The 26,886-nt window shown below is 39.4% G+C and overlaps 1 protein-coding gene across 7 annotated transcripts in view; it reads left to right on the forward strand.

Annotated features, from left to right (window-relative positions):
* spaca6 (sperm acrosome associated 6) overlaps positions 1–26,886 on the forward strand; it is a 49,697-nt gene that overhangs the window by 9,893 nt on the left and 12,918 nt on the right. Inside the window, exons 2-5 of one of the 7 annotated variants that reach the window (XM_047359799.1) lie at positions 9,103–9,156; positions 26,357–26,482; positions 26,552–26,638; positions 26,793–26,864. In XM_047359799.1, coding sequence (XP_047215755.1) covers positions 9,132–9,156; positions 26,357–26,482; positions 26,552–26,638; positions 26,793–26,864 — 310 coding nt within the window. In that variant the 5' untranslated portion in view covers positions 9,103–9,131. Of the gene's footprint in view, positions 1–9,102; positions 9,157–26,041; positions 26,076–26,109; positions 26,483–26,551; positions 26,639–26,792; positions 26,865–26,886 lie in introns of those variants that run through there. The other 6 variants (XM_047359790.1, XM_047359817.1, XM_047359807.1 and 3 more) reach the window with 6 other exon arrangements.

Consider the following 26,886-nt stretch of genomic DNA (forward strand, 5'->3'; position numbering starts at 1 on the left):
TTAATTAATAATAATAATAACAATACATAATACTTATTATAGCACCTTTTTAAACAACAGTTACAAAGTGCTTTACATTCAAAAAATCTATTAAAACATTATAAATTATACAACAAAAATCACACAGTAAATGCCAAATCAAATAAAATATAAAAATAAATAAATAAGACAAAATGCAACAATAATAGAATAAGACAAGAGAAAATCAAGTATTAAAAGCCTTATTAAAAAAGTAAGTTTTAACCAACAATTTAAAAGATGACAATGAAGAGGCCTGTCCAATATTCAGCGGAAGAGCGTTCCACGACCTGGGAGCCCTGACCATAAAAGCCCTTCCTCCTTCTGTCTCTGGTCAAACTCTGGGAGTGGAAAGTAAAAGCAGATTAGAGGATCTGAGATTGCAAGAGGGGGTGTAGGGGGTAAGACGCTCAGAAAGATATGATGGAGCAAGACCATAAAGGGATTTAAAAACAAACTATAATTTTAAAAACCACAGGTAGCCGATGCAATGAGGACAGAACAGGAGGGATGTGCTAATATTTATGGGATCTTGTGAGAACTCTAGCTGCAGTGTTTTGTATTAGTTGAAGGTGATTTAGGAAACTTTGGGGCAGGCCAGCAAATAAAGAATTACAGTGATCAAGGTGGCAGGAGACAAAGGCGTGAATGAGAGTTTCTGCTTCGGAGAATAAAGTAAATGATCTAATTTTAGCAATATTTTTAACTTCACAAAAGGCCTACTTTGGTAATGTTCTCAAGATGTTTAGAAAAACTAAGATCTGAATTAAAGGTCACCCCCAAATTCCTGGCTTCATGAGTGCAGTTAAAACCAAGCAGAGAGAGGGACTGAGTTACTGGAGCCTTTAATGGATTATGAACAGGTAATACAGAGCTTACTCCTGTAATGATTGTATCATTCACAAAGAAAGGACACTGCAAATGCTTTTATAGATGAACTCACTGTTATAGGAGGTGTGATAAAACAGAAATGTCTTTGTATGCTGATGCCTTAGTTGCTTAGCTGTTGTTCTCATTTTAAAATAATGCTGAAGTTGATGAGTGCAGTGTCAAAAAAAGATGAAGAGTCAATGAAATATTTAAGAACCCTTTCTTTAGAACATTTCATTTGGTTTGTAGCTTTATATGACTGAAACAGCTTTATTATCCGACATATAAACTGCCCTATCTACACCTATTCAGAGACCTAGAACCACAGTGATAAAACTCTGTTGCTACTGGTACTGAGAACATTCCAGGAAACAGACCTACAGGCGTTGGACAATGAAACTGAAACACCTGTCATTTTAGTGTGGGAGGTTTCATGGCTAAATTGGACCAGCCTGGTAGCCAGTCTTCATTGATTGCACATTGCACCAGTAAGAACAGAGTGTGAAGGTTCAATTAGCAGGGTAAGAGCACAGTTTTGCTCAAAATATTGAAATGCACACAACATTATGGGTGACATACCAGAGTTCAAAAGAGGACAAATTGTTGGTGCACGTCTTGCTGGTGCATCTGTGACCAAGGCAGCAAGTCTTTGTGATGTATCAAGAGCCACGGTATCCAGGGTAATGTCAGCATACCACCAAGAAGGACGAACCACATCCAACAGGATTAAATGTGGACGCAAGAGGAAGCTGTCTGAAAGGGATGTTCGGGTGCTAACCCGGATTGTATCCATAAAACATAAAACCACGGCTGCCCAAATCACGGCAGAATTAAATGTGCACCTCAACTCTCCTGTTTCCACCAGAACTGTCTGTCAGGAGCTCCACAGGGTCAATATACACGGCCGGGCTGCTATAGCCAAACCTTTGGTCACTCATGCCAATGCCAAACGTCGGTTTCAATGGTGCAAGGAGCGCAAATCTTGGGCTGTGGACAATGTGAAACATGTATTGTTCTCTGATGAGTCCACCTTTACTGTTTTCCCCACATCCGGGAGAGTTACGGTGTGGAGAAGCCCCAAAGAAGCGTACCACCCAGACTGTTGCATGCCCAGAGTGAAGCATGGGGGTGGATCAGTGATGGTTTGGGCTGCCATATCATGGCATTCCCTTGGCCCAATACTTGTGCTAGATGGGCGCGTCACTGCCAAGGACTACCGAACCATTCTTGAGGACCATGTGCATCCAATGGTTCAAACATTGTATCCTGAAGGCGGTGCCATGTATCAGGATGACAATGCACCAATACACACAGCAAGACTGGTGAAAGATTGGTTTGATGAACATGAAAGTGAAGTTGAACATCTCCCATAGCCTGCACAGTCACCAGATCTAAATATTATTGAGCCACTTTGGGGTGTTTTGGAGGAGCGAGTCAGGAAACGTTTTCCTCCACCAGTATCACGTAGTGACTATCCTGCAAGAACGATGGCTTAAAGTCCCTCTCACCTCTGACCTCATTCCAAGAAAAATTGACGCTGTATTGGCCGCAAAAGGAGGCCCTACACCATACTAATAAATTATTGTGGTCTAAAACCAGGTGTTTCAGTTTCATTGTCCAACCCCTGTACATCCTAGCTTTCTGAAAGCTGACATTAGTGGTGGATTCAGTTTCAATTGGACAGTGACAGAGTTTGAGTATTTAGTTTGGGAAAATAAATATAAACATCACTTGCATTGGTGTTCCATCTTAGTAGATGGAGAATCTGAAAGCCCAACATGGCTGCCTCAGACAGAAAAGTAGTGCTAGCTGCATTAATAAACTCTTCATTTTTTCTTTTATTTGTTTGTATCTCATAACGTTTGGGAAAATATTCTGTAGACTCAGGAGACAAATGCTGAACCTTTTGGAAGATACATTTTGTTAAAAACTATCCCAACATTTCAGAAAAGAGCAACATACTGACAGTCAAACAAAGTGGTGGTAGTTTGATGGTCTGGGGCCGCTTTACTGCTTCAGTACTGGGTGACCGCAGAAATCTATGGAACATTTTTGCACCAGCCCTCTGTTGAATACTTTAAAAAAAAACACAAAAAAAATGTATATTGGCCTAGTCCCAGTCCAGAGTTTAAACTGATTGAGGTACTGTGGTATGACCTTAACCATGTTGTTCACATATGAAATGCATCCAATGTGGCTGAATTAAGACAACTGACAAAGATGACGATGCCAAAATTCTCCATAACAAAGTACAAGACTTTTTGCCAGTTATCGCACATTTTGTATGTCAGTTGTGACTGCAAGGTGTGGCACAACCAATCATGTTGAGGACAATAAAATTTTCAGCTTTTTTCCCTTAGATGACATTATTTAAAAACTGCCTTTTGTATTTACTTGGGTTGTCATTGACTGCTATAAAATGTGTTTGATAATCTAAAACACTGAAATGAGATAAACTAGGATAGAAGAAATGTAAAAGGTGTGCAAATACATTTTGAAGGGGCACTGCAGCTAGCCTAGTCATGAAGTACAAACACTACTTCTCACATTGCACCTTCTTTTCATATTCCAGTTCTGATTCCCAGTGCAAAAAGAGGAAAATGCAGCTCTGTTAATTTTACTTGTAAAAGAGGGATGTAACAGAATGTTGAATGGTTCCGAGAAATCTTTTTTGCTGTTGCAACAGAGATGGGTTTTATAAATCACAAACTGTTAAAAAAAACAAGGTATGAGTTTGTGTCATACTATGGAGGTCATAATGCCAAACACACGTTAAAACACTTTGTGTGTTTTGTACAAAAAAGACCAAAGGGTTGATGAATCTCTGATTTTCTGGATGTTAGAGCAATTAAAATCAAACTGTTATTACATTATTACAGTTCAAGTTTGATTGTCAAGGGGAAACATATGTACTGCTGCTTTGCTTGATAACAGGGAGTTAAAGCCAATAGTAATCAGGAGTTTATTGTATACTGTAGGCATTGAAGTTTGCTAACCTAGTGGTAAAGGGACTCAGTAAAAAAAAACCACTAGTTTAAGTCGAAAAAGATATATCTTATTTGCTTATGATGCAGAAAAAGTTAGTAAAATAAGTGTTTTAAAAACGTGAGACATCAATCAAGTTAGTTTTCATAATCCATTTAGGTTTAAATTTTTAAAAAACATGGTAATTAAAGGTTTTCAAAATTCCTAAATTTAGCTTTCTGAAAATCCTGACAAATGTGTCTGTTTATTAACTCCTCAGTAAGCAAAAATGTATTACAATTGAAAAACTCATTGTTACTGTGTGAAATATTGCTATTTGATAAAATGTGATCAATTTAATTAATTACTTTCCACTATTTATATGTATCTATCAAATATTTTATTTAATGTTTTCCAGCTTTTTCCATTTGTTTTAGCATTTTGTCTTTAGTCACTAGAAAGAACATCTTTATTTTACTTTATTTTTTCTTTACTTTATTTTACCTTAAATGAACTGTCTTACTACTCAATAACCTAAGTGGCAAAAATATATAAATCAGATTTGTGCACTTAAAACATATTATTTACTGACAGTGGTTTAAGTGTCACTACATCTCCTCTGGTAACATATTGATGGCATTCACAAGCCTCTCCATTACACTTTGCAGTGATAGACATGTTCTGCAATGGTGTTGGAGGTGTCAGTGATGCCTGCATCACACATTGCCTCCCTCAAGCGTGCCAGTTCTCTGGTGCCAGACATGGAGGGAAGAAGGAGGAGGTGGAGGAGGAGGAGGAGGAAGGGTGAGTGCGGTGTTAAGGAAGCGAGAGAAAATAAAGATGAAGACATAAAGAAAGAAAATTGTCTGAGAGCTGGAGACAAAGTGGGTTAGAAACGAGACAAAAAGCATAGAAACGTAAAGGCAAGGGTTTCATGCCAGAATATATAAGAAGGGGGAGGGTTTGGTTTTGCATTTAATTTCGGTCAGATAGGCATGGGCCGGAATGAGAGTTTTATGGCAATATACCCTTAACAAAAATACCACGGTTTTACAGCATTCAATTCACTTTATTTATATATCAATTTACAATAAATGTAGTTTCAAAGCACTTTACAAACGAAATCAATTCAATCCAATCATAGAGATTCCACATTTGATCTGAGTTTTCAGAAATGCCATCAAGTTCAGTTTCTTAGTATCAAAAGAGAATTTAAACAAAATAATATTTAAAACAAAAAAGCAACGTTTTTTCAACTGCTATTGCAAAAATATTATAACGTATTGATAATTGTAGTTAGTTGTTCCTACAGGTAAAAGTCTCTTTAAAATAAATGGCAGAGAAAGTCTGGAGCAAGCAGTTTCCTATCTGTAAAGCAGTCTCTCTCCATACTCGCCCCTACCTTAACTGTTTTGGTTCAATATGTGTTTAAAAGACAGATAGCGTGTCCTGGTGTGAAAACTAAAGGAGCATTACTGTGGTGAAGGTAAAGCTTTTTGGAAAGTACAGTCAGAATTCTAAGATCCTAAAGGAGTGCAGCTGTTAAGCAGCAGAGTGTAGGCTAGCTAATTAGCTTATATCTTGTTAGCTTTTTAGACTCCCAGTGTTTCTTTGCAAACACAAAATATCTTTATTTGAAAACAACTAATTCTTAAATCATTGTCATTTTTACATAAAACTGCTGACACTGATTTCAAACAGATTAAGTATTGACAAACTTATCCTCATTCTCTCGTCGCCTTTTTGTCTGTGAATGAAAATCAAAATAATAAATAGATATAGACTATTGTAGCTGCAATAATAAACATATAGCAATAGCATTGGACCTTTTTTTATCTCTTTTAAACAAAGGTGAATATATTCTTTTGGAGATTTTTGATTTATATTTTGTGTTAATACCGTGATACCGTGAAGCCGTATTATTTTTGACTTAAGGTTAATATGCCTTGAGAATCTTGTACCAACCTAAATGTAGTATAACATTTCTATATTGTCATTTTGATTTTGATATATACATATAAAGAAAGACATAGAGTACACACTGCCAAAATTTAGCAGTGGTTTTCCTGGGCTGATGCTCCCATTAGAGAGTAACATAGGAAGTCTAACATGCTGGTGTTAGCTAATTATTCAAGTTAACAGGTCAGTTAACCAGACTATGGTTGGCTGCTTAACAAAGATGCTACCCGAAGCTCTGCAACTGTAGTTTTAAATCTGAGTTACCATAAAGATGGTGCTCATTTAGTTTTCATGTCAGGACTGGCCATCTTTTTCATAGCAGGAAATAGTTCCAATCAACCAAATTTGTTTTTCTTATGTGACAGATATGCCTTAGCAGCTTTTCTTGCACTGTGCAGTAACAGGTGGAGAATGGGCAGTGCTGTGCTGCTCATTGCTCCATAAGCTAGAGAAAACTACATTACCCTCTGCATTTTTTTCTTCTCAAAAACACTTTGAATTCAGACATCTCAGTAAAACATTTAAAATCCTTCTCGTGGTTCTGTAAATAACTTTAACGGCTTCTCTGATAAGCTACCTAAAGTGACATTTGTATAACAAGGCCTTACATCAATGTCCAAATGCAATGTCAAACAAACTTTCACAAGTCAGGGATGAACAAGTCCATAGTGGAAGGGAAAGCTGCTGTCTACGACGGTTCTCTGGTCAGCATGGGTCAACAGGGCCACATTTGTAAGATGAAAGGAGAAGCTCCAGTTGGTTGCTTCCAAAGGGGAATAGGAGAGGTCAGGAAGTGTCCCCAGCACAAACACCAGACTCATTGTTCAAGTTCAAGGTAACACTGAGAAGGGTTTTCATTCACTTAGGTCAGCCTGCCAGCCTGTGACTAGTCTGTGTTTTTAAAAGGGCTCATAATTAGAGGAAAACATTGCCCTTGGCACCGTCTGACACTGGTGTGATGCTGATATAATTGTAAACTAATTATGCCACTTTTATCTATTTAATTAGGGGTTTTGATGCTGACTTGAGGGATGGGGCGGTTGTGGAAAGAAGTAGCAGAAAAGTTTCTTTTAAAATCTTAAAACATGAAATGTAAAATGTGCTCAGATGTGACCTGTGCTCAGGTGCCCCTTCAGACAATGAACAAGGTCAGAGCCAGAGGGTCAGATGTCAGACCACCCCCTCCCCTCCATCCCACTATATTGTGTCTGCTCACTCGTCAGCTCCTCATTAAGTCCTCACAGGGGAATTTCCTGTTCGCCTCCTTTGCTTCCCCATTCCTGCTCAAAATGGAGCAGCGTATTAGCTCTTTTTACAAAGCATGAATAATTAAATCCTTCACAGTTACTGTGCTGACAATGGGAACTAACGGCTTAAAGGTTGTAACCACACGCTAGGAATGCAAACTCTACTCAAAGGAGAACTGAAGCAGCTAAAAGTGCCAAACCTTTGAGTAGTCGAGGCCTGTAATTGATGACTTTGTGCTCTCAGTAAAATACAGTACAACACACACACACAGAGAGAGAAGCACACAGGCAAATAATTCAGCTTCTGACTCACTCCCTTTAACAGAAAGTCAATAACAATACAGGAATGATTAATCAGTCTCTCTGTGGCCCCTCCCTCGCTGCTCACCACCTTCCACGCTCTCTTCTCAACCCCTCTCGCCCTCTCTCAGGCTCACTATCGATCTGAATGCATTTGCTTCCCATTTATCCATTAGCATCCCTCCCCCCATCACGTATGTGCTGCCACTGCATCGAGTTGCCACAAAGAACCTTTTTACACAGGAGTTTCTTACAGGCGTGCAAACAGCACACACCGATGCAGTAGCGGGCATCAATGCGCCATGCACGACCTCCGACACTCTTGCGGACTCTGCACTCGGCCGCATTGCACCGAGGGATTTGGCTTGATTATTTTTGGCTGCATTGTAGTGCAAATTAGGAGGGTCCATTTCACTGTGCAGGTGCATTACATGTATTTGCGTTTGTATGTTCCACACACACTATAGCCTTAGGACAAAGCGGTGTTCTTTAAGATTTAACTGACAGCCACCCCCCCTCAGATTTTCCCCGGTTCCCCTCTTGTCATTCTGGATGGTGGCACACAGGTTGCCATGACACCAGACTGTTTTGTCTGCCCTTTGACCTCTTAAAGGGGTTCTGTGGTAAATCAGGCATTACATGAGAGGGCCAAATACAAGAGGGGGGTGGGAGGAAGGAGGGTGGTACGCATTTCCTCTGTTAAAATGAGGTCCAAAAGGTTCCTCTATACATCCGCTTTGTACCGAGCAAGAAGGTGGGGAGCCACCAAGAGGCTTCCAGTGAAACAAAGACACATGTGCACATGAAGGCACGGCAGCACTCTGCAAGGGTAAATGAACTAAGCTGGAGCTCCCAGGAGGTGGGGAGTTATTATGCTCATTGTGCAGTCGACCAGCTAAAGCTGTTTGGCTGCTTCTTTTGAAGTTATATTTATCAAGCCAGAGCAGGAGGCTTAACACTTGGAGCTGCGCTGCTTTGTTCATGCTGCAGAATGTGTGTGTGTGTGTGTGTGTGTGTGTGTGTGTGTGTGTGTGTGTGTATGTGTGTGTGTGTGTGTGTGTGCGCACAGAAATAGTTGTCAGATTCTGCGATTTGAACACCCTTAAATGTGTAGCTCAATAGTTTTGACAGGAGCCAATTTAAGCTGCAGTTTTACCTCCAGTAACGATCTTCTCTGGCACCTTTAAGCAGTGAGAACTCTGAAATGAAGCTGTCTGACAGACAGACTCTGCAGGTTATGTTGGGATGATTTGGATAATATTTAAATTAGATCTATTATTAACAACACTTAAGGAGCAGCACACCAAACAAATTGAGCATCAAATGGAACTTTGAAAAGGAGTGTACTTATAATGTAACCTGGTAGCTGAAATGTCTTTTTTTCTCTATTAATTCTTCTTAATAGGTCATGGTTTTTTATGTGCTGTTTTTTCTTTGGGTCACTTGCTTCATGCTATCAATTAAAATGTTCATGGTGGCGCCTTGTTCTGGCACAGAAAAATGTTGACTTTAGAACACGTTTCCCAGCGTTTAAATGGTGTATAAGGAAAAAGTCATATTAAAATTTGTCAGAAAGATTAGAAAAAGAGAGATCATGATGTGATTACTCTTAAGTGTTTTTTTATGTGAGCTGCTCAGGTCGCGTATCCTCAGCTGGTTAAATTTGACTTTTTGGTGTTGTGATGACAGCTTTATTCCTTTTAACGTCGATGCCTTGTGTCTTTGTGTTTTCTTTGTTTTTCAGTTGGCTTCAGCTTCACCTTTAAGACGGACATGCCGTACTCTATGTGCTCTGAAGGTAACATCTTTCCAGAGTATTTCTGGGCTCTTTATATATCTCAAATTTTTCATGCATGAAATATTTTTTAAAGACACAAACTGACACCTGCAGATTATAAGTCAGTATAAATGACTGAAACTCATTGTGATTTGGCTTTTCTGATAATGAGATTCTGACCATATCACCTTGAGGAAAAATATTAAATTGAATCTGCTTTATTTAAAAGAGAAAAACAGCAATCATTCCCACTGCTGCAGAAATGATACAATGCATTGATTATTACAGCTAACTACCTGATATAAGCTGGTTATTTCTTCAGGCTCTTTGGGTAGCCAGCCTCCATTCAGCTGCTAAACAGACATGCCGCTTGCAGTTTGCCACATGTAGTTTAAAATCCGCTTCTCCTGAAAATCAATGATGAGTGGCGTTTCTTTAATTTCCACATGAATGGAATGTTTTACGAACACCCAAATTTGTCTTTCTTGCATTCAAGGAAAAGTGTAAAAACCTCCTTTCAGCAGGCTGACTGGCAATGTGCAGCAATCAGTGGGGGCAGCATTGTTTTACACTTTGCTCTATGCAGGTGGAGAAAATGTTGGTCACTCCATCACCTTCTCTTGCCCTTCATTAAAAACCCAATGGTAGGAACTGTGTGACATATGAATCTTAGCGGTGAAAAAATGTATTTTTAAAACTTAGTCTATTTTGTTTCCGGTAGCAGGACCATCGAGGCAGGCAGACATATTGAGTTGTATCCCTAACATTGATAATTTAGGCCTCTACACAAACCAGAAACATAAAATAAAAACCACAGGGAGCCGGAATACAGCTGATGATGGTGTCGAGATACAGGCACACAAAGGTTTAAAAACATGCAGTTTCAAAACTGGTCAAGTTTTCATCCTACAGTTCCTGCGGTAGCACCTTTAATTACTGTTGACTGGAGATTTCTAAGGCTGTATGGGCCTCAGAGTAACACTTCGCCTCCTTTTACCAACCTGTTGCTGCTCGCTGCCGGTTGCCTGGCAGGAAGGCTTCTAAGATAAGACAAGATAAGATAAGATAGACTTTATTGATCTCACAATGAAGAAATAAAACTTGTTACACCAGCACTTTGTAACACAGAAGTATTGTGCAGATAGTTATTAAAACATGCAATCAAAGAAGGACAAGGTAAATGTGCAAAAACAAGTAGTAATAATAGAATAAAATATAAAATAAAATTACTTACAGTAAAAAGTAGTAAACCTTACCCTCAAAAACACAATGATGTGGAAACTAAAGGTGCAATACCAATCACTATGGAGTTTAGACGAAAATTCAGAATGAAAGACTCACCTTCACCGTCTCCACCGTCCAATGACTTCCCCGTGCGTCTCCCGGCCTTCCAATCAGCATCCTGTCCGCCTGATTCATCATTCAATCACCTTCCGACGCCTTGTTTTGAAAGAACCTTCGGCTGTGTTCCTCCTCGCTTATCAGTTGAGCTCATCCCTCCTCCACCCCACCTCCACCATCTTCCTTCACATCTACTCCTGGCTTCCTCGCTCCCTGGCCACCAATCCACCACCAGTGTCAGATCAGGGGGAAGACATATTTAAATGTAAGCCTTACAAATGATCATCTTAGCTCATGTCATTCTCAGCATTCATGTCTTCCTCCCAGGTCCGAGCGCCAAAGAAATAACCATGTAATTTCTCATCATTACAACTTTTCTAATTGCCATCCCTCTCTTTGTGAGTCTTTTCAGATTGAAACGGTAATTCTTAAAACTGCAATTGGAAGGCTATGTGCAGCATCTTTGCTAAGTCCTGTTAGGCTCTAGCAAATAGCAAAATTAACCAGCTAATATTAGCTTAATATGGAAATTTTACTCTAAAAATCCGGCACACACTGTCCTATTTTACTCTAGGTACTCCTGTCACAGGAAGATGCCACACCGCACGACTTGTTGCTGGAGCAGAATCACTTCAGAAAGATTTGACATTTGACGCAGGTAGAAGCACTCATGGGTGGCCAAAAGAAGGGAAAAGAAGACAAAAATAAGATGTTGGTCACAGCAAGAATCACATTTCCCTGATAATTTCTGACACTGCTGGATATTTCTCATCTTTGGTCAGGACGTGCAGCGCTGAATATTTACTCAGTATGTCCATATTCAAGCACACGACCTGAGATTTTCTTTCACGACAAAAGCTTTTGTCTGAGACACCCAATAAACGCACAGCGTGCAACCATCTTAAAACGCAGAACACATTCTGTGCAATATGCTTGACAACTGCAACTAAATTCGGTCTATGTTTCATAAAAGCAGTTAAATAATACTATACATTTGTGTTATTTTAAACTTTTGTTTAAATGAAAGGTTATAGTACTTTGAGAGTGTCATAACAGCCCATGTCTATCTGACAGATCAAAAGTTTGCTTTTGTGTGATTTTCGTTTTCATCTTTATTTGTCTGTCAAGATTTTTTAGCACATATTTTGAGTGTTTTTGAAATGTTGATATGACATGCATATCATGCTTAGTATGGATGATTTATCCTTGTGTCTGCATATTTGTAAAGCAAAACACAGTCTGGCAGTACGTTACAGTGTAATGCTAAAAAAAAACTGACAGCAGTGAATTAAGACATTAAAACATGCTCATGCAGTAGTCATAGTTTCAGTTCTCCTTACACATTTAGTTGTTATTGACTGTTTGGTTGGTGTTGTGCTTAAAATCTTACACATAACCTAGAATGAGTTACTAATTTTAGACTATGTTTATAACAGATAGTGATATCTCTGAGGAGCTTTGGGCCTTGAGTCTAAATATATATTTTATCCTTAAAAAATTTAGCTAGAAATAATTTCATCTAAGTGTTTTCTGCAACTGAGCAGTCATGTAGCTATTAATCATGTAGTAAGCCGCTGTGATGCAGCTTATCAAAAAGCAAAGGAGATGAAGATAATTTGTAACCTTTGACAACACGCCAATGTCGGGTGCCCTTCCAAGCTTTTTTTTTCCCCTGATTGTAACCAATCCCCGCTTTAAACCTCCGCAGTCTTCAGTGCCACATCAGGCACATTCTTCCAGCTCGCGTTTGATTGGAATCTTTGAAAGGGCGGCGTTACAAAAGGCCACTCACACACCAATCTCTGCCTGCGTAAATTGACAGCTGTGCCATGGCAACAGTTTGGCGAGTTGCCAGGCTCTCCAAGTTGCCAGGCACGAGGTTTCCATGGTAACCTTCGTTTTGCCATCTTGTACAGCAAGGTTGGTGTCGACTGAGGCGGATTACCGCAGGACAGAGAATTGCTTTCACCTGGGAGGAGAAAACGTATTCATATTTCAGCAGACCGTGGGTGCGCTCTGTAACATTAAAAAACATTGCAACATTGATGTAACCCCCCAGTCAGAGATGTTGCATGTATTATTCAAATGCAAAAGTAATCGTAGTGGTTACATATTGATATTTAAATCTGAGAACTGATGTATAAAAATTCAGGCCTGATAGGACAAGAGTTTTCCATTTTCGCAGAGGTACACGGTGTTCAGTTTATATAATCTACATCAAGAAATCACAGATAGAAAAATAGTTGTGTGTTGCTGGCAAATCCCACTGAACATTCCTTTACAGTGACACGGCAGTCTGTGTCACTGTAAAGGTTTGAGTAACAGTGATGGAGCATGCGAGGAATTTTGAACTTGGAGTGACACCGCCCCGTCTAGGGAGGGCATTTTGGATATGTTTCATAGCGCGGTACATTTTTCATGGTCAGGGCAGATCTGCTTTGAGGGGAAGTGAGAGGAAACTTGAGGGATAGCTTTGGCATAATTACACTACATTTCGGGGTGATTTCACTGTGAAAATATTGCAGACATGGGGGGTTAAGTAGAGGAGCTTGCGGGTATTAAAAAGAAGATTGGCTCCCCAACTGACCGACCAACCGTCCTTCTGAGAGCGAGGACGGGTGGAGGTATGACTGAGAGGGTAAGAGGCGGGAAGGAATGATGAATGAGTAGAGGGAGGTGGAAAGGAAGGCTGAAAGGGGCGCTGGTTAAAAGGGAGTTGCAGACATGGATTTAACTATATTTATGTTATTTATATTTTTCATATTCACAGAAAAGCTACACAAATCAAACATCTGTTGTTTTTGTGTTAGTAGTGTAGAATAATTTAGTTTAGGTTTGATCTATCTATATGTTTTATACCTTTGGGATTAATAAAGTATTTTTGAATTGAATTGAATGTTGCAGTTTTCAAGGATGTTTCAACATATGGTGGTCCTGATGTCTAAAAAGCATTAAAATAATTGTTTTTTTCTGAAATAGATTAATGGATTCATAAACCTCAAACTGTGTTCAATGTTTTACAATCCATTTCAGATTGTAGTATGTTAGCTTTGATCAAATGTATACCAGATTCCTTATAAAAAAAACAAATTTAGCCCCAGAATGGAAAGTTGAAACAGAAACTGACTTCAGCATCATTAGCTATTCGTCGTACGGCTGCATTTTCTGACACATACTAATCTGCCATTGACTGTATGTCACCAAAAGTTATAGAAAACTCGTTCAGGTCCAGCCTAAACATTACTTCCTGTGAACTCTCTCTGCTGTGACATAACCATGAAGTCAAGCTAACAATGTGGTTTTACATTGGCTGTGGATCTCTACTGTCCATTAAATGTTAGAACACAGATGTCCTAAGTGCAGAGGGATCATTTCAAAGGTTCCTGGTGTAAAGCTCTTGAATGTTCACAAGTCTAAAGTTTATTTTAATAGAATCTGCTATTGCATTTCTGCTCTCAATAATAGGATTCTCTCACTGGCATCTAGACAGCATATCATCTTGCCCCAGATATGTCTGAATCAGTGCTCGGAGTAACTTAACACTCCTGGCTTGTAGCTGTTGTAGTTGTTGGAATGTACCACTCTGCCAGCCATCCTGTAGGGAGAGCACCAATTATACATTGTGAGAGAGGAGAGAGAGCCAAAAAGGTTTTGGATTTTGAAATTCATCATTATTTTTGACATGGATGGAAAGTCTGCATTGCCTGTGAAGCTGCCTTCACCCAGATTAAGATGTCACAACTGACAGCAGAGCTGATGTTGGTGACAGATGGCAGATGGTTTTTAACCCGCGTGAAAACCTGTCAGCTATTTAGTGGAATCTGAGCTGCATTGATTTAACAGAACTTGGAATGGTTGGTAGGTTTCATCAGGGGAGATTAATGTGAGCGTAATTAGCATCTTTATGAGTAAAGATGTATTTTGTACACAACTGCGTTAAGACCGTGAAGCAGAGTGTTGTCTCTGTCAGTGTTGTTCTATTGCGAAGTCTAATGGCACTGAAATAATGGGAGGAATAGAAGATGTAGAATATGAAAGCAAGTTGGAATTTGTACGGTTACCAGTAGAGGGCGCCAACTCCTCAGGAATGAAAGGAATCAAGGTTGAAAGCCTTTTATAGTACTCCTATCAGCCTGAGAAGCTTTGTGGATGGAAAAAAAATCAGCTTCCAGGCTTGCGTCCTTGTGTGAAGAGTGATTATATAAGTTGTCCTTTTTGTTTTTTGTTTTATGTTGGGATTTTTTATCAAAAATACACAGTATACAAGAAGGGTTTATTTGTCTCACTGCAGTCACTGAATCAATGCACTATTCTGTGCAGGGCAGTTTCTACATGCACATGATTTCATAACTGGCAATGTAACCATTATTACAGAACCAAACTGCCTTTTCTATTCATATTTGTTTTTTTTTTTAGATATTTTATTACTCTTAATTTTTACTTTTTATATGTTTATGAAAATAGGTTTCCCTAATTATTATTTATTTACTTAAACACGTATATCTGTTATTGTTATTATTATTATTTGTTAAAAACATTTTCCTTTTTATAAACTCTTTTGTTATTTTCTTTTTATTTATCGTAACAATGTTTTCAGTTTCCTCATATATACCAATTCTTTGGCTTTGTCTGTAAATCTCTTTAAGACACTCAAACAAACCATAACAATTCCTTTAAGTTAAGATTGTTGACCTTGAAAATGTACTAATTTATATTGCAAGGAAGGTGTCAACAGTATGGCAGTACTACAGGAAAAGTATAGAAGGACATGAGGTAATTGGTTGTCTGGAGGACGGGAGGCAGACAGGTGCAAAGAGTGTGTTCACAGACATCTACGTCCTGCTGCTCAAGATCTTGTCTGGAGTGCAGCTCTACAATCTGGGCTCTGCAGAGTGAGGTAGTTGGTTGTATGGTTTCGCATAATAAACAGCACGGAGATAACTGTACAACCTTCTAGCTTTCCCTGCGGAGTCACTCGTTACGACGGCCAGCGTACTCCCAGCAGAGAAGTAAGTATGTTTTGTTACTCTCCCACATCATCACTTTCCCGATGCTTCATATCAGGACTTCCTGGGCTCTAACAGCTTTTATCCTCTCCAGGTTTAATAACGCAGAGTCCTTATGAAGTCTCCTTCCTGAGAGCTTGTGTGAGATTATGTGGGCTGTTACAGTGTGTGTGGCAGGTGGACGTATTTGCTGTTGGTGTGCAGTAATCAGTGGCTTCCACTGCAGCAGAAAGATCAAGCACCGTTGACAATCCTCTGTTTTGATCTAACAGCAGACCTTCAGACAAGAGTGAGAAAATGTTTGCAAGTAAAGGACAGGATACATTTATCAGATAGGTTCTTTTATTATTTTTTGATATAAAGAAAATACTCAGTGCTGTCCCAATGTCTTCTTAGCTCTCTTGTTCATTTCCCCTTACTTTAAATTGTTGACCCTAGATACTGAAACTTATCCTTCTTCAATACCTCTGATCCTCACAACGTTTCTATTTCAGATATTTCTGATTCAAGCCTATGTCTTCTTGATCAATATTGTTAATTTGCTTTCTGATGGAACCCTTCCTATATATTGAAGCCTGGAACTGGCATTACATGTGCACAAGTTATATTGCGAATCATAATAATAATAATAATAATAATAAAACTCCAGTCATTTTCAGATTTTCAGACATCTTAGATAGGGCTGCATGATATTAGGAAAACATGGAATATGTTATTTATTCGTGATCGCCACAGTAACACAACAAAAAGCAAAGACATTTTCTATAAAATAAAGCAAAAACTGAAGATTTGTGAGGAAACTGTAGCATTTTCTATGTTGTGGCACTGTTTTTGTGGTGCCTTGTTTAATGCTGTACCCCAAGGAAAACAATCGGTTTAATAAAAAAATAAAAGCAGGGCACCCAATAAATTGATCAAATAAAAAAGGTAAGTTATTGAGAAGAAAAGCTAGTATTAACAAAATTATTCATAGCTGCTAAGTGCGAGAACAATTAATAAGATAATTTCAGAGTCAGACAATTTGTTGAACCCTATGGGGCCAAAACCTTGATTTCTTTGAGATTTGGTTTGTGGTGTAATTACAGTAAAGTAAGATTAAAGTGTTTGGCCATGATGACCATTGTTACATTTGGAAGGAAAGGTGGAGCTTGACAGCCTGCGAACATCATCCCATCTGTGAAGTAAAGAGATGGCAGCACCATGCTCTGTGTCTGATGCAAGGTTTTTTGCATCAGAAGGGACTGGTCCACCTCCCAAAATTGTATCATGGAGAAAGAACATGATGTGGAAATACTGAAGAAAAACCCTTAGACATAAGTCAGAAAGTTACAGCTTGGGCACAAAAAGGTCTTCCAGACTAATCGTACAGCCAAATTAGTTACAAAGTGGCTTAAGAACAACAAGTTAAATGTTTTAAGGTGGCCATCACAAAGCCCTGATCTCAGTCTGTGAAAGAAGAAGGCCTACAAGCCTGATTCAATTACATTAGTTCTGTCTGGCAGAATAAGCCAAATTATCATTGAAAACCTCTGGAAGGATACCTAAAATGTTTGACCCAAGTCATACAGTTTAAAAGGGGGTTCTACTATATATTAATATTAATTAATGCTATATAATATTAACATATATGTACATTACTGTATTTTAAGAGAGTGAAAATAAATCTGCAATTTAGCAAATACAAATATTTTTGTTAGTCTGAACTGTAATAAAACAGGAAAAGTTTAGTTCGATTTAATGCTAGGCACTGAGAAAATATTGTTAGGGTTTATAAATATCTAGCTTCAACTGTAGCTTCTTTAAGCTTTTGCATTTTCTCTGACTTTATTTTCAGACTTCTCACCGCTCGTGGAAACCATTAACAGTAAATTTACTTCCTGCAGTAACAACTTTCACATCAAAGATGTTCCCCGACCTGGTACACTTTAGGTATAGTGCATTCACTGTCCAGAAAAGGTTGGATTTTTTTGTTTCTGACTGGTCAGTCACAGGTCAGGGATGGTCTAGATATAGAGACAAGATTACATGCAACACACTCAACAGTTTACCATAAATGTTATGACACCGTGAGCTAACATATCTCAAAATAAAAGATCATAAACCATTTGTTTATGTTTTGCTAGACTTTCTGATATCAATGCATTACTTTACACCAGGCCTATGACAGAAGCACTGTTTGCTTTACATTAACATGTTACTTTTACTTTCATGTTATCACTTCCACACCATTGCTCTATTTTCTTTTTATTACTTCCCCACCTCCCCTCAGCAAGTCAGACTGGTGCTTCGAAACAGCAGCCATCTGCAGTGCATTACAGTCAGCTCTCCTTTCTGCCTGGAAGGGTGAAAAAAAGAGGGCATATATCTAAAATGTGCTGAGTCTGCACAGCTAGTTGTAGCGTTCTTTATTGCCAGCACACAAAGATGTTCTCCTGCCAGAACAGACAGCTGGACATCAGGCGAGTGCAAGGTGTTAGGGAGGAAAGCTATATTATCTTATTGTTTTCTACCCACTACTGCTTGGCTTATTTTGTTTTTTTTAGATTTTGCACACTGCATACAGTATGTGTGAGCAAATTTCATGCAATTATCCTCTCAAAAGGCTTTTTAATATAAACCACCACCGAGTTCCTTGAAGCACCTGCACATGCAAATCTCATGCACAGAAATTCCTGCAATTCCAGTCGACAGGAACAGGTGTGATGAACAGCAACATGGCAATAATAAGCGCTGTGCAAAACCTCCTGGGATGCAACAGTGAACTGGAGCATCCCAGTCCTGAGACAGATGAGGCAGACACCATCCCAGACTGGTGATGTCATCCCCATGTTGCACTGCCAGTGCTTTGTCTCTCAGCGGCACTGCAGAGTACAGCCGCAGGCACACACACACCTGTCTGTGACATTCGGCTTTTGTCACTCAGGTTCGAAGACTGCTCGAGCCAAACAGGGCTGCTTTTTCCCTCAGCCTTGCAGTAAAATGGTGCCCCAGATAGCCTGCATCTTGGAGAGAGGTGCTCCATGGTCACCAGGAGGACCAGCAACACCTGCGCAATCCAGTCCACAAAAAACACAGGTTGACTGTGTGTGCTGTAAATATATAGGAGTTTGTCTTGTGGCAATAAAGCAGGAACAAATAAGGGGATATGTGCATCGGGAGCACATACAGAAGAGAACACTCACAGCACACACCATGGCAGATACTGTAAACACATTCAGACTGTTGTTGTTTCCATGCAAATTAGAGTGCCACGGCTTTGCCATATGACTGCAAAGATGATGGAGGCTCTTCAAAGGGTTTTATTGCATCAGAGCAGTGAACAAGACAACTGTTCACAGAAGGATTAATATACTGCTTAAGTAACAAAGACTAACATACGGGTAGTGGATGCATTAAAATTATATAGTAGGTATAGCTTTTCCTTTTTCTTACATTTATGCTAACAGGTTTAATCTCTGGAACACAGTGCTTTGCAAGACTATTCATACCCCATGAGTTTTTCCACATTTTGTCACATTACAACTACAAACTTTAATTCTTAGGCCTTTTTGTGCTAGACCAACACAAAGTAGCAGATAATTGTGAAGTGAAAGGAAAATGATACATGGTCATCATTTGTTTCACGAATAAAATCTAAAAATGTTGTGTGCCTTTGCATTCAGAGCCTTGAGTGAATACATTGTCGACCTAACTTTTGTTTCAGTCACGACTGCAAGTCATTTGAAGTGCTGTATGTCTACTAGCTTTACACATACAGAGAGTAAACATTTTTGCAAAGTAGTACAAGTCTTGGCACAGATTATCAATTTGACTTAAAGTCTGAACCTTGTCTAGGCCATTCTAGCACATGAGCATGCTCTGATATGAACCGTTTATTTGTAGCTCTTGCTGTATTTTTACAGGAATTTGTACATTTCTCCCAGTCTCAAGTATGCTGCAGATCTTCTTCAGGGATTGCATTTATTTAGCTCCATCCCTATTTCTAGCCTTGCTTTGCCTTTTGAAGAAAATCAGCCCCCATAGCATGACGCTGACACCACCATGTTTTAGTGTTGGGATGGTGTATTCAGGGTGTTAGTTTTCCTCCACACACAGCATTTTACATACGGGACAAAGAATGTAGTTTTGGTCTTACTTCACCAGAGAACCTTCGCCCACATCTTTGTCATGTCCTGTACATGGCTTGGGGCAAAATTTAAACAGAAGTCCTGATGGCTTTCTGTCAACGATGGCTAAGGTCACATAAGCTTCGGATCTCTCTAAAACTCCTCCAGAGTGAGCATGGGCCTCTTGACTGCTTCTCTGATTTATACTCTGCTTGTCCAGCTTGTCAGTTTTGGTGGACGGCCAAATATTGGTAGATATGCAGTTGTTCGAGACTCTTTCCATTTTCAGATGATGGATTGAACAGTAGATGTTCAAAGCTTGGAACATTGTTTTATTAGCTAACCCTCATTTAAACTTCTCAACTACTTTATCCCTGACCTACCTGCTGTGTTCTTTAAACTTCATGTTTGTTGACTAATGTTCTCTAACAAATCTCTCAAGCTTTCATAGAACTGGAGTATTTTTAATTAAGTTACTTGATGTTGGCACATCATAAATAAACCCAATAGAATAGATGGAAGTTTAGGGTTGCAACAAGATGTGTAAAACTAGAAGGCACTGTACATATTTCTATATGATATTTTCTGTGAATATCTGTCTGAACTTATTCTTAAAGTTCTCCAAATTGTCCATAAAGTTAATGTGCATATCTCCCCATATATTTGAAATATTTGGGAGTAACATAATTGAGCACATAATTTAAAAAATCTGATAGCCTTTTTTTAATTGCCTTTATTAGCTTGAGTGTTAACAGCTCTCCATCAAATCACAGGTCATGCCTTCTCCCATTTTAAGGCAATTATTCGTCTGTCCTTCGTAATTTGCTCTGAACGTGTGAGATGTCAGCACTGCGCTCTGTCATACAACACAGTCAGAACACTTTAGGGCCATTAATGATGCTTACCCATCAGCTGTAGTGTTTACGCTCCAGCTCGCTCAACAGACAGCCAATCAGTGGGTCCAAATTAGATTTACTTTCATTTCTGAATCCCCCCTCGAGGCTGTATGATTCTGTTATCCAGCAAACACAAGGGTGGCTCTCCATCCGCACCGATATTGGAATCACACCGCCTTTGGACATGTGGACAGATTGAGCAGCAAGTATTAGAAACATTAAATATGGAAAACAAAAAGTGTTGCAATTTCTTTGTGTGTGTGTGCAACACAAAGAGAGGTTGTGCATCCAGGGTTTGGTAAAAAGTCATAGGCCTCTTTGAACAGGATTTATTGTGTTTCGTCTCACCTCTGATGACAAGCGGTGTGATTAAGACACATTTTCTAATTGGCAAAGCTTGCCATGATGAGTTTATTTAATGTGTTTGATGTCACTCCAGCTGCAATTTGCCGCGGTGCTGGAGCTGCACCATAAATCCCGTAATCAATTTGATGACGGTGTGATTGGTGTACACATGGAAAGGAGGCAGTAATGTCAGCCTCTCAGGTTCATGAGACTCCCGGGCTTCATATTTTCCCTCAATTCACATCCTATTACAGATTCTGACCCTCCCCCTCCATCCTCATTCTGTGCTGTAGCCTCTCTGCTCATCCCCACTTCCCTCCCCTGCTCCCCCCCTCCACACACACATGCCCCTCTTTCATAGTCGCACACTTACAAGCGCACACACATGCACTCACTGCACTCTCTCTTTCAATCTCTCGCACTTTTACAAACACAGCTCACAGACTGGAGTGTCTGTCTCTGTGTGTGCTTTCTAGGGGGTTGGAGGAGGGTGTACTCGGGCTGCAGGGACATGAAGGAGGTAAAAAGAGGGGAGATGGAAGGATGGTGACTAGATAGTGAAGAAGAGGGAGAAAGAAAGGAAGGAACATGTGTGCTTTCACAAGCACACAACTGAGCAAGCCTACCCCCACACCCTCTTTCTCTCTCTTTTAATTTTTTCCCCATTTGCAGGCAGACACATTTGGTGACAGCAGCCCTGCGGAGACAAAAGGTGAAACGTCGCGTAGATGTTGTCAGGTAGGTATGGAGCAGAATAATGGAATCAATACTATTGTCTGTAACCCACCTGCTGCTGGGCTCCCTGTCTGGCCCCGGCAGAGACCATCAAGGGGAGAGGGAGAGAATGGGAGAGAGAGGGAGGGAGCTGAGAGGAGAAACATAATCATTCTGGCTGGGAGAGAACTGAAAAGAAGAGGCTGACTCTGAGGTGAATACCTGTTTTATTTGCGTTATACATTCTCATTCAGGATGTTAACGCAGATAATCAGATCTCTATTTCTGCATTGTCATCTGCAACTTTTTTCAGCACTAATGTATATAAAGCCACTGACATTAATTAAACAAATAATGTTATTCAACATTTACTCCTGTAAGTATATGCATGTGGTATTTTTTTGCAATTCAGCCTTCGTCAGTAATTATAGAGTGTCCAGGCTGCATGGGGTGAGGTTCTGTCTCTTTTAAGCTTACTTTGCACCTGTTTTCTAAACACAAATGACCTTGCATTAATAAAACATCTTTAATATTATAATGCTGGCAGCTGTCACTGTAGTATGTGTTCATGGAGTCACTGCAGAAACTTCACTCTTTTTTATGCTAATCTTTGTACTTTCTATTTTCCTTGATGATATGAATCACCATTATTTAAAAGAGAAGGTATATGCATCAGTGCAATTGTTGCAAATGTAGTCTATCCCCTATGGTCTGCTCCATGCAGCTGCTGTATTACTCGCGTGCAACATTAACAAAGGCAGTGTGCGAGATAACACCTATGCATATCTAAATTTGGCCTGCAAGCTTATGAAGTAAAATCGTTTAATAAACTATGTCATGTACAGTAGTTTGATTTGATGCAGAATATGACACTGCTAAATCCTGATTTTTATTAGGTATTTGTGTAAAATGTAAAAAAAAAAAAAAAAAACTAATAAAAAAGATTGGTTACTTAACAGATTTGCCAAGAAAAGTACAGATTTTGTTTGCGTTTTTCCCAGTTTTGAACATATGCAGTCCTCATCAGTCCATCCATGTGCTTCTGTCTGTCTACCAGTGGGTGGCATCACCTTCTAATGTTTCTGCCCATGAACTGTCTTTCTTTCATCAATGAAAACTGACAAAATGATTTTAACATGGAATAAGAAGTCAGTGTGATAATCTTTTTTTGTTTTTTTCATAGGAGAATATCTAACTATGGCCATTCTTATTTTATTCAGCTGTAGTTTCATATGAACTTCTGGTCCCGTCTTAAAGATTAATCTGCTATAAACTATAAAGATACAATTGCAACTTAAAGTATCTCAGGATGCATGCATGTAGACCCTATGTTTTTAAGTTTCCTGTGCACTGTGAAGCTTTAAGTATGCTTACAAGGAACAGCTGGAAATGCATCTTTATACAGTAGGTGACATGTAATGGTGATTAATTTTGTATCTTTTAAATATGTAAGTCTTGTGATTATGATTAATATTATAACATGTATCGTCTTTCTTTATGTTTTGTGTCTTAGCCTGTACTTAGTCTGGTTATGTTTCTTACATTTTAAACAACTTCCTTAGCTCAAAAAACCTATTAGACAGTTGAGTTCGCTCAATAAATCATGCTCCAGATGCGCATTACATTTACCAACACTTTAAAGCTAATTGTGTCTATTTAATTAATTCCTTTGCAATGGATTTAATTGATTCATTGAAGAAATTGTGTGTCGCCCTTCTTTGAAAAATGGGCTTCACATCTGCTTTTGCTGCACTGCAAAACAAATGATTATCGTGGAAGAGGTAATGTCGGTGTTTATGCAGCAGTTCTGCTTTAACTGAACCGTTTGGGCTCGTTTCTGATCCGCAGCAAAGCAGGAAACCAGGCCCATGCCGCAGCAGAATCCAAATGTCAGATGAGGTCATGTCTTTGTCTCGGTGCTGCGGCTCTGTGGCTCTTTCCATTAACACGTTTCAATTCGTCGCCTGGGTTTAGGTTTTTTTTCTCAAAAAGCTGCTGTGTTTTAAAACCTCTCAGTGTGTTTTCATTTTACAGTATGCCCCTCTGTCCCTGAGACCCTTAACCTGTGAGGTCGAAGCAGGTCACAGGTGAGGTCCTCGGGAACAGGGCTGCATTCAGTTTCATCGTTTTGAGAAATTTGGAAATATTTTACACTCTCATCATATTTTCTCTTCTCCCTGAAAAAGTAATCTCCAAAGCCATAAGGAAGTGTCAGATAGTGCAGTATCACAGTTTGTGTAATGTTGCTTTATAGCAGCGTGACTCCTTAGACTGTTTTACCACCTGTCATGTTACAATCAAGGCTTTTTGGTCTGTGCAAGAAGAGGGCTACCATGTCTCCCGCTGCCTCAGATTCTCTCAGGGGACCAACCCTATTGGCTGCCTTTGTGTTATTCTCCTCCGATTGGGGGCCAATAGGAAGACAGCCGAGGGTTGTGACCCCGTCATATATGTCGACTTTGGAGATGAAACTCAAGTTTTTCTTCTGGCTGGAGAAGTTGTTCTTATTTTTCTTTATGTGTTAATAAAATATCAACTTAAGGTATTTGTGTACATGTGTGCCAATAAGTTATTCACAAAACATCTCTTGGAAAAACACCTAAAAAGAGCCAAGAAAACCTATAAATCGGCATATAAGTTATTAGAGATGATCTAATCAGTTGGAGAGATTTCTCTTGATCGGCTCTGATCTGCAAGCAGCAGGTCAAATGGATTTTTCTTCCCCTATTCTATAAATGCATCAAAGCTAAGGAGTGATGCCCCTTTGCGGTCTGTAAATGCATCATAGTATCGACAATGGATTTTGAAAGTGTATACACCATTGCCGTAGTGCCAAAAAATAAATAAAACCATCATAAATTATTGCATAGCTTTTTTTTCCAAATATATCGTGATGCATCCTATAAATTTATCTGCAAAATAAACTGCCTGAAGGAAAAATAACATAAAAAAGGTGACAGGATTGCAGAAGTGTGCTTACTGATAAATAAAAACTTTGTCAAAGCACGATTTGATTTAATTTTCATATTCAGCCTTCTTTGGGAGTACAGTATCAGTATCTTGACAATTCCTTGCAAAAGCTCCTAAAATGGATCAGATCCAAGACATTTTCAGGTGACCCTTTAAATTTTTTGCCAAATTTGGTTTTTAACTTTGGCTAGGTCAGTCCAGCACTCTAATTTTCTTCTCTTGAATATGTTTTTTTTATTTTATTATTATTATGGGCACTTTTTTAATTCTGAAAGACAAAATCTTTCTTCAGCTTCCTATCAGACACCTGAAGGTTTTGGGTCAAAACTAATAAGATAATGAGGTAATTCAACACACTTTTAAAAATTTTTGTTGCATCTGAAAAAAAGCAACCCCAGATCTGCGGCCACCGTGTTTCATGTTTGAAAATGTTAAGAGTTAACCTTTTGCTATTGTGCCGCAAACATTAATGTTGGTTTCATTAGACCATAAGACATTCCTCCACATGATTTTAGAAACTATTAGCCGGTTTGGATTTTATCATTAGAGGACACATTTGTTTTTATTTTGGAGTTGTACTCATTTGTTCAGACATATGGAGAATACACAAGATTGTTGTCACATTAGGAACAAAACCAGACCAGAAATCTACTGTTTTTGGCTCTAACTGGTGGTCAGCAGATCCATTTCTGAAAAGTTTTTTCCAGAAAATTTGAAAATGTCCTGTTAGAAACCTCTGAGTGAGAAGGATTAGCAAAATGTCAGACAAAAGCCTACAGGCACAACAACAAAGACACACACACACTAGTTTATTTGGGATTTTCCATGTTCAGCCATCTGACTAACAATCAGACTTTGGCGGTCCTGGAGAACTCTCTTGCCTGATATTGATTGGCCTGTCTGTTCTGAGACAGATGAATGCATTAGTACCCAGCTCACCCTGCCACTGGAAATATATTAAGTTCATGTATTAGGCACCCTGTCTGGTTGCCATGGAGATACACCAGGAGCGAGGGATCGGGGAGAAGAAGGATGGGGTTGTGGAGGGATGAGGAGGCGAGTGGGGGATACAGGATGTGATGAGGCATTCGAGTTGATTTGTAGTCCTACTCCCTCTTCGTTTATTTCTGTCTGTCACCTGCGCGTCCGCTCTTACCTCCATCCTGTCGTCTCCCTTTGATTCAACACTTCAGTTTATTTTCCCTTTAAAACTGTGAAATTTATCAAGAAAGACGTGCAATGTTCATCTCATCAATTAATTTTGCTTCCCTTTTGTTCTTTATTTTTAACTAACTGGCTCCTACTTTCCATCTGGCAGTTTTCACAACTCTTTGGTTTATTTAAAATTGTAAATTTTACTTGAATTTTCTTGCTGATACCCTTCTTGCTTTGTCCTGACACATTCGTAAGCATTTAACTCCCTTTTTATCTGCCCCTCTCCCCCACATCTGCGCCACCTCCCTCCTCGGCTCACGCCATCTCTGTGCTCTGCAGTAAAACTGGTGCATTGAGGCAGCAGGAAATGGGAACCAGAGACAATAGAATGGAGGGAAGTACAGAAGGTACTGTCTGCTCTGAGACCCAAGCACTAACCCCACATGATCATGATCATTTGGATGTGTGTAAAATTTGTGTTCAAGGCTTCCAAGTTATCGTTGCAACTTGAAGAATTAGAATTTCTTCTTGTGTAGTCACCGTGGGAGTTGGATTTGAATAAAAACAAACATTTAGTTGAGTTTGGAGCTCCTGTTGAAAATGTACACAGCTACTTTGTGGCTTGCAAGTCTTAGTGTGCTAATTTGCCCCTTACTAAGCTGCTATGTGTGCTTCGTTAACGTACAAGACAGTCTTCGGCTGTGCTGGGGTCATGTTATGACAAAAGGAAACGTCAGAAGTGTGGACCGGTGCTTCAGGAGACTGGACCGTATATTCAATACGAATGAGGGCGTGATACACGCTGCAAGAGTGGGTAGGAGGCAAGTAGTCTATTTGTTATTTAATTCGATCAAAGCAAATATGTGATGTTTCCCTTTTCCAGGTAAAGGCTTTGACATCAAGCTGAAGGAGATCCTAGATGCAGTGATCCTCCCCTTGGTGGAGGAGTTTGACAAAAAGCTGAATATGGGTAACTAAAACATCTGCTCCAGTAGACAGCGAATGAGATGTTAAGTGAGGTCCAGAAATGAGAGGTTTCAGAAATGATGCCCTAAAGCATACAATTCACCTAGATGTTTTGAGCCAAATATCTCCTGTCTTCCTCCTCCTCCTCCATCTATCAGACAGCGTGTACGAGAGCAGGTTGCAGACAGCAGCAGACAATTTCATTGCAGCTGCCTCCAAACTGCCTAGAGGTGAGACATGGTCTCTTACTCA

Source organism: Girardinichthys multiradiatus, chromosome 3 (genome assembly GCF_021462225.1).
Source record: "Girardinichthys multiradiatus isolate DD_20200921_A chromosome 3, DD_fGirMul_XY1, whole genome shotgun sequence".
Lineage (NCBI taxonomy): Eukaryota > Metazoa > Chordata > Actinopteri > Cyprinodontiformes > Goodeidae > Girardinichthys > Girardinichthys multiradiatus.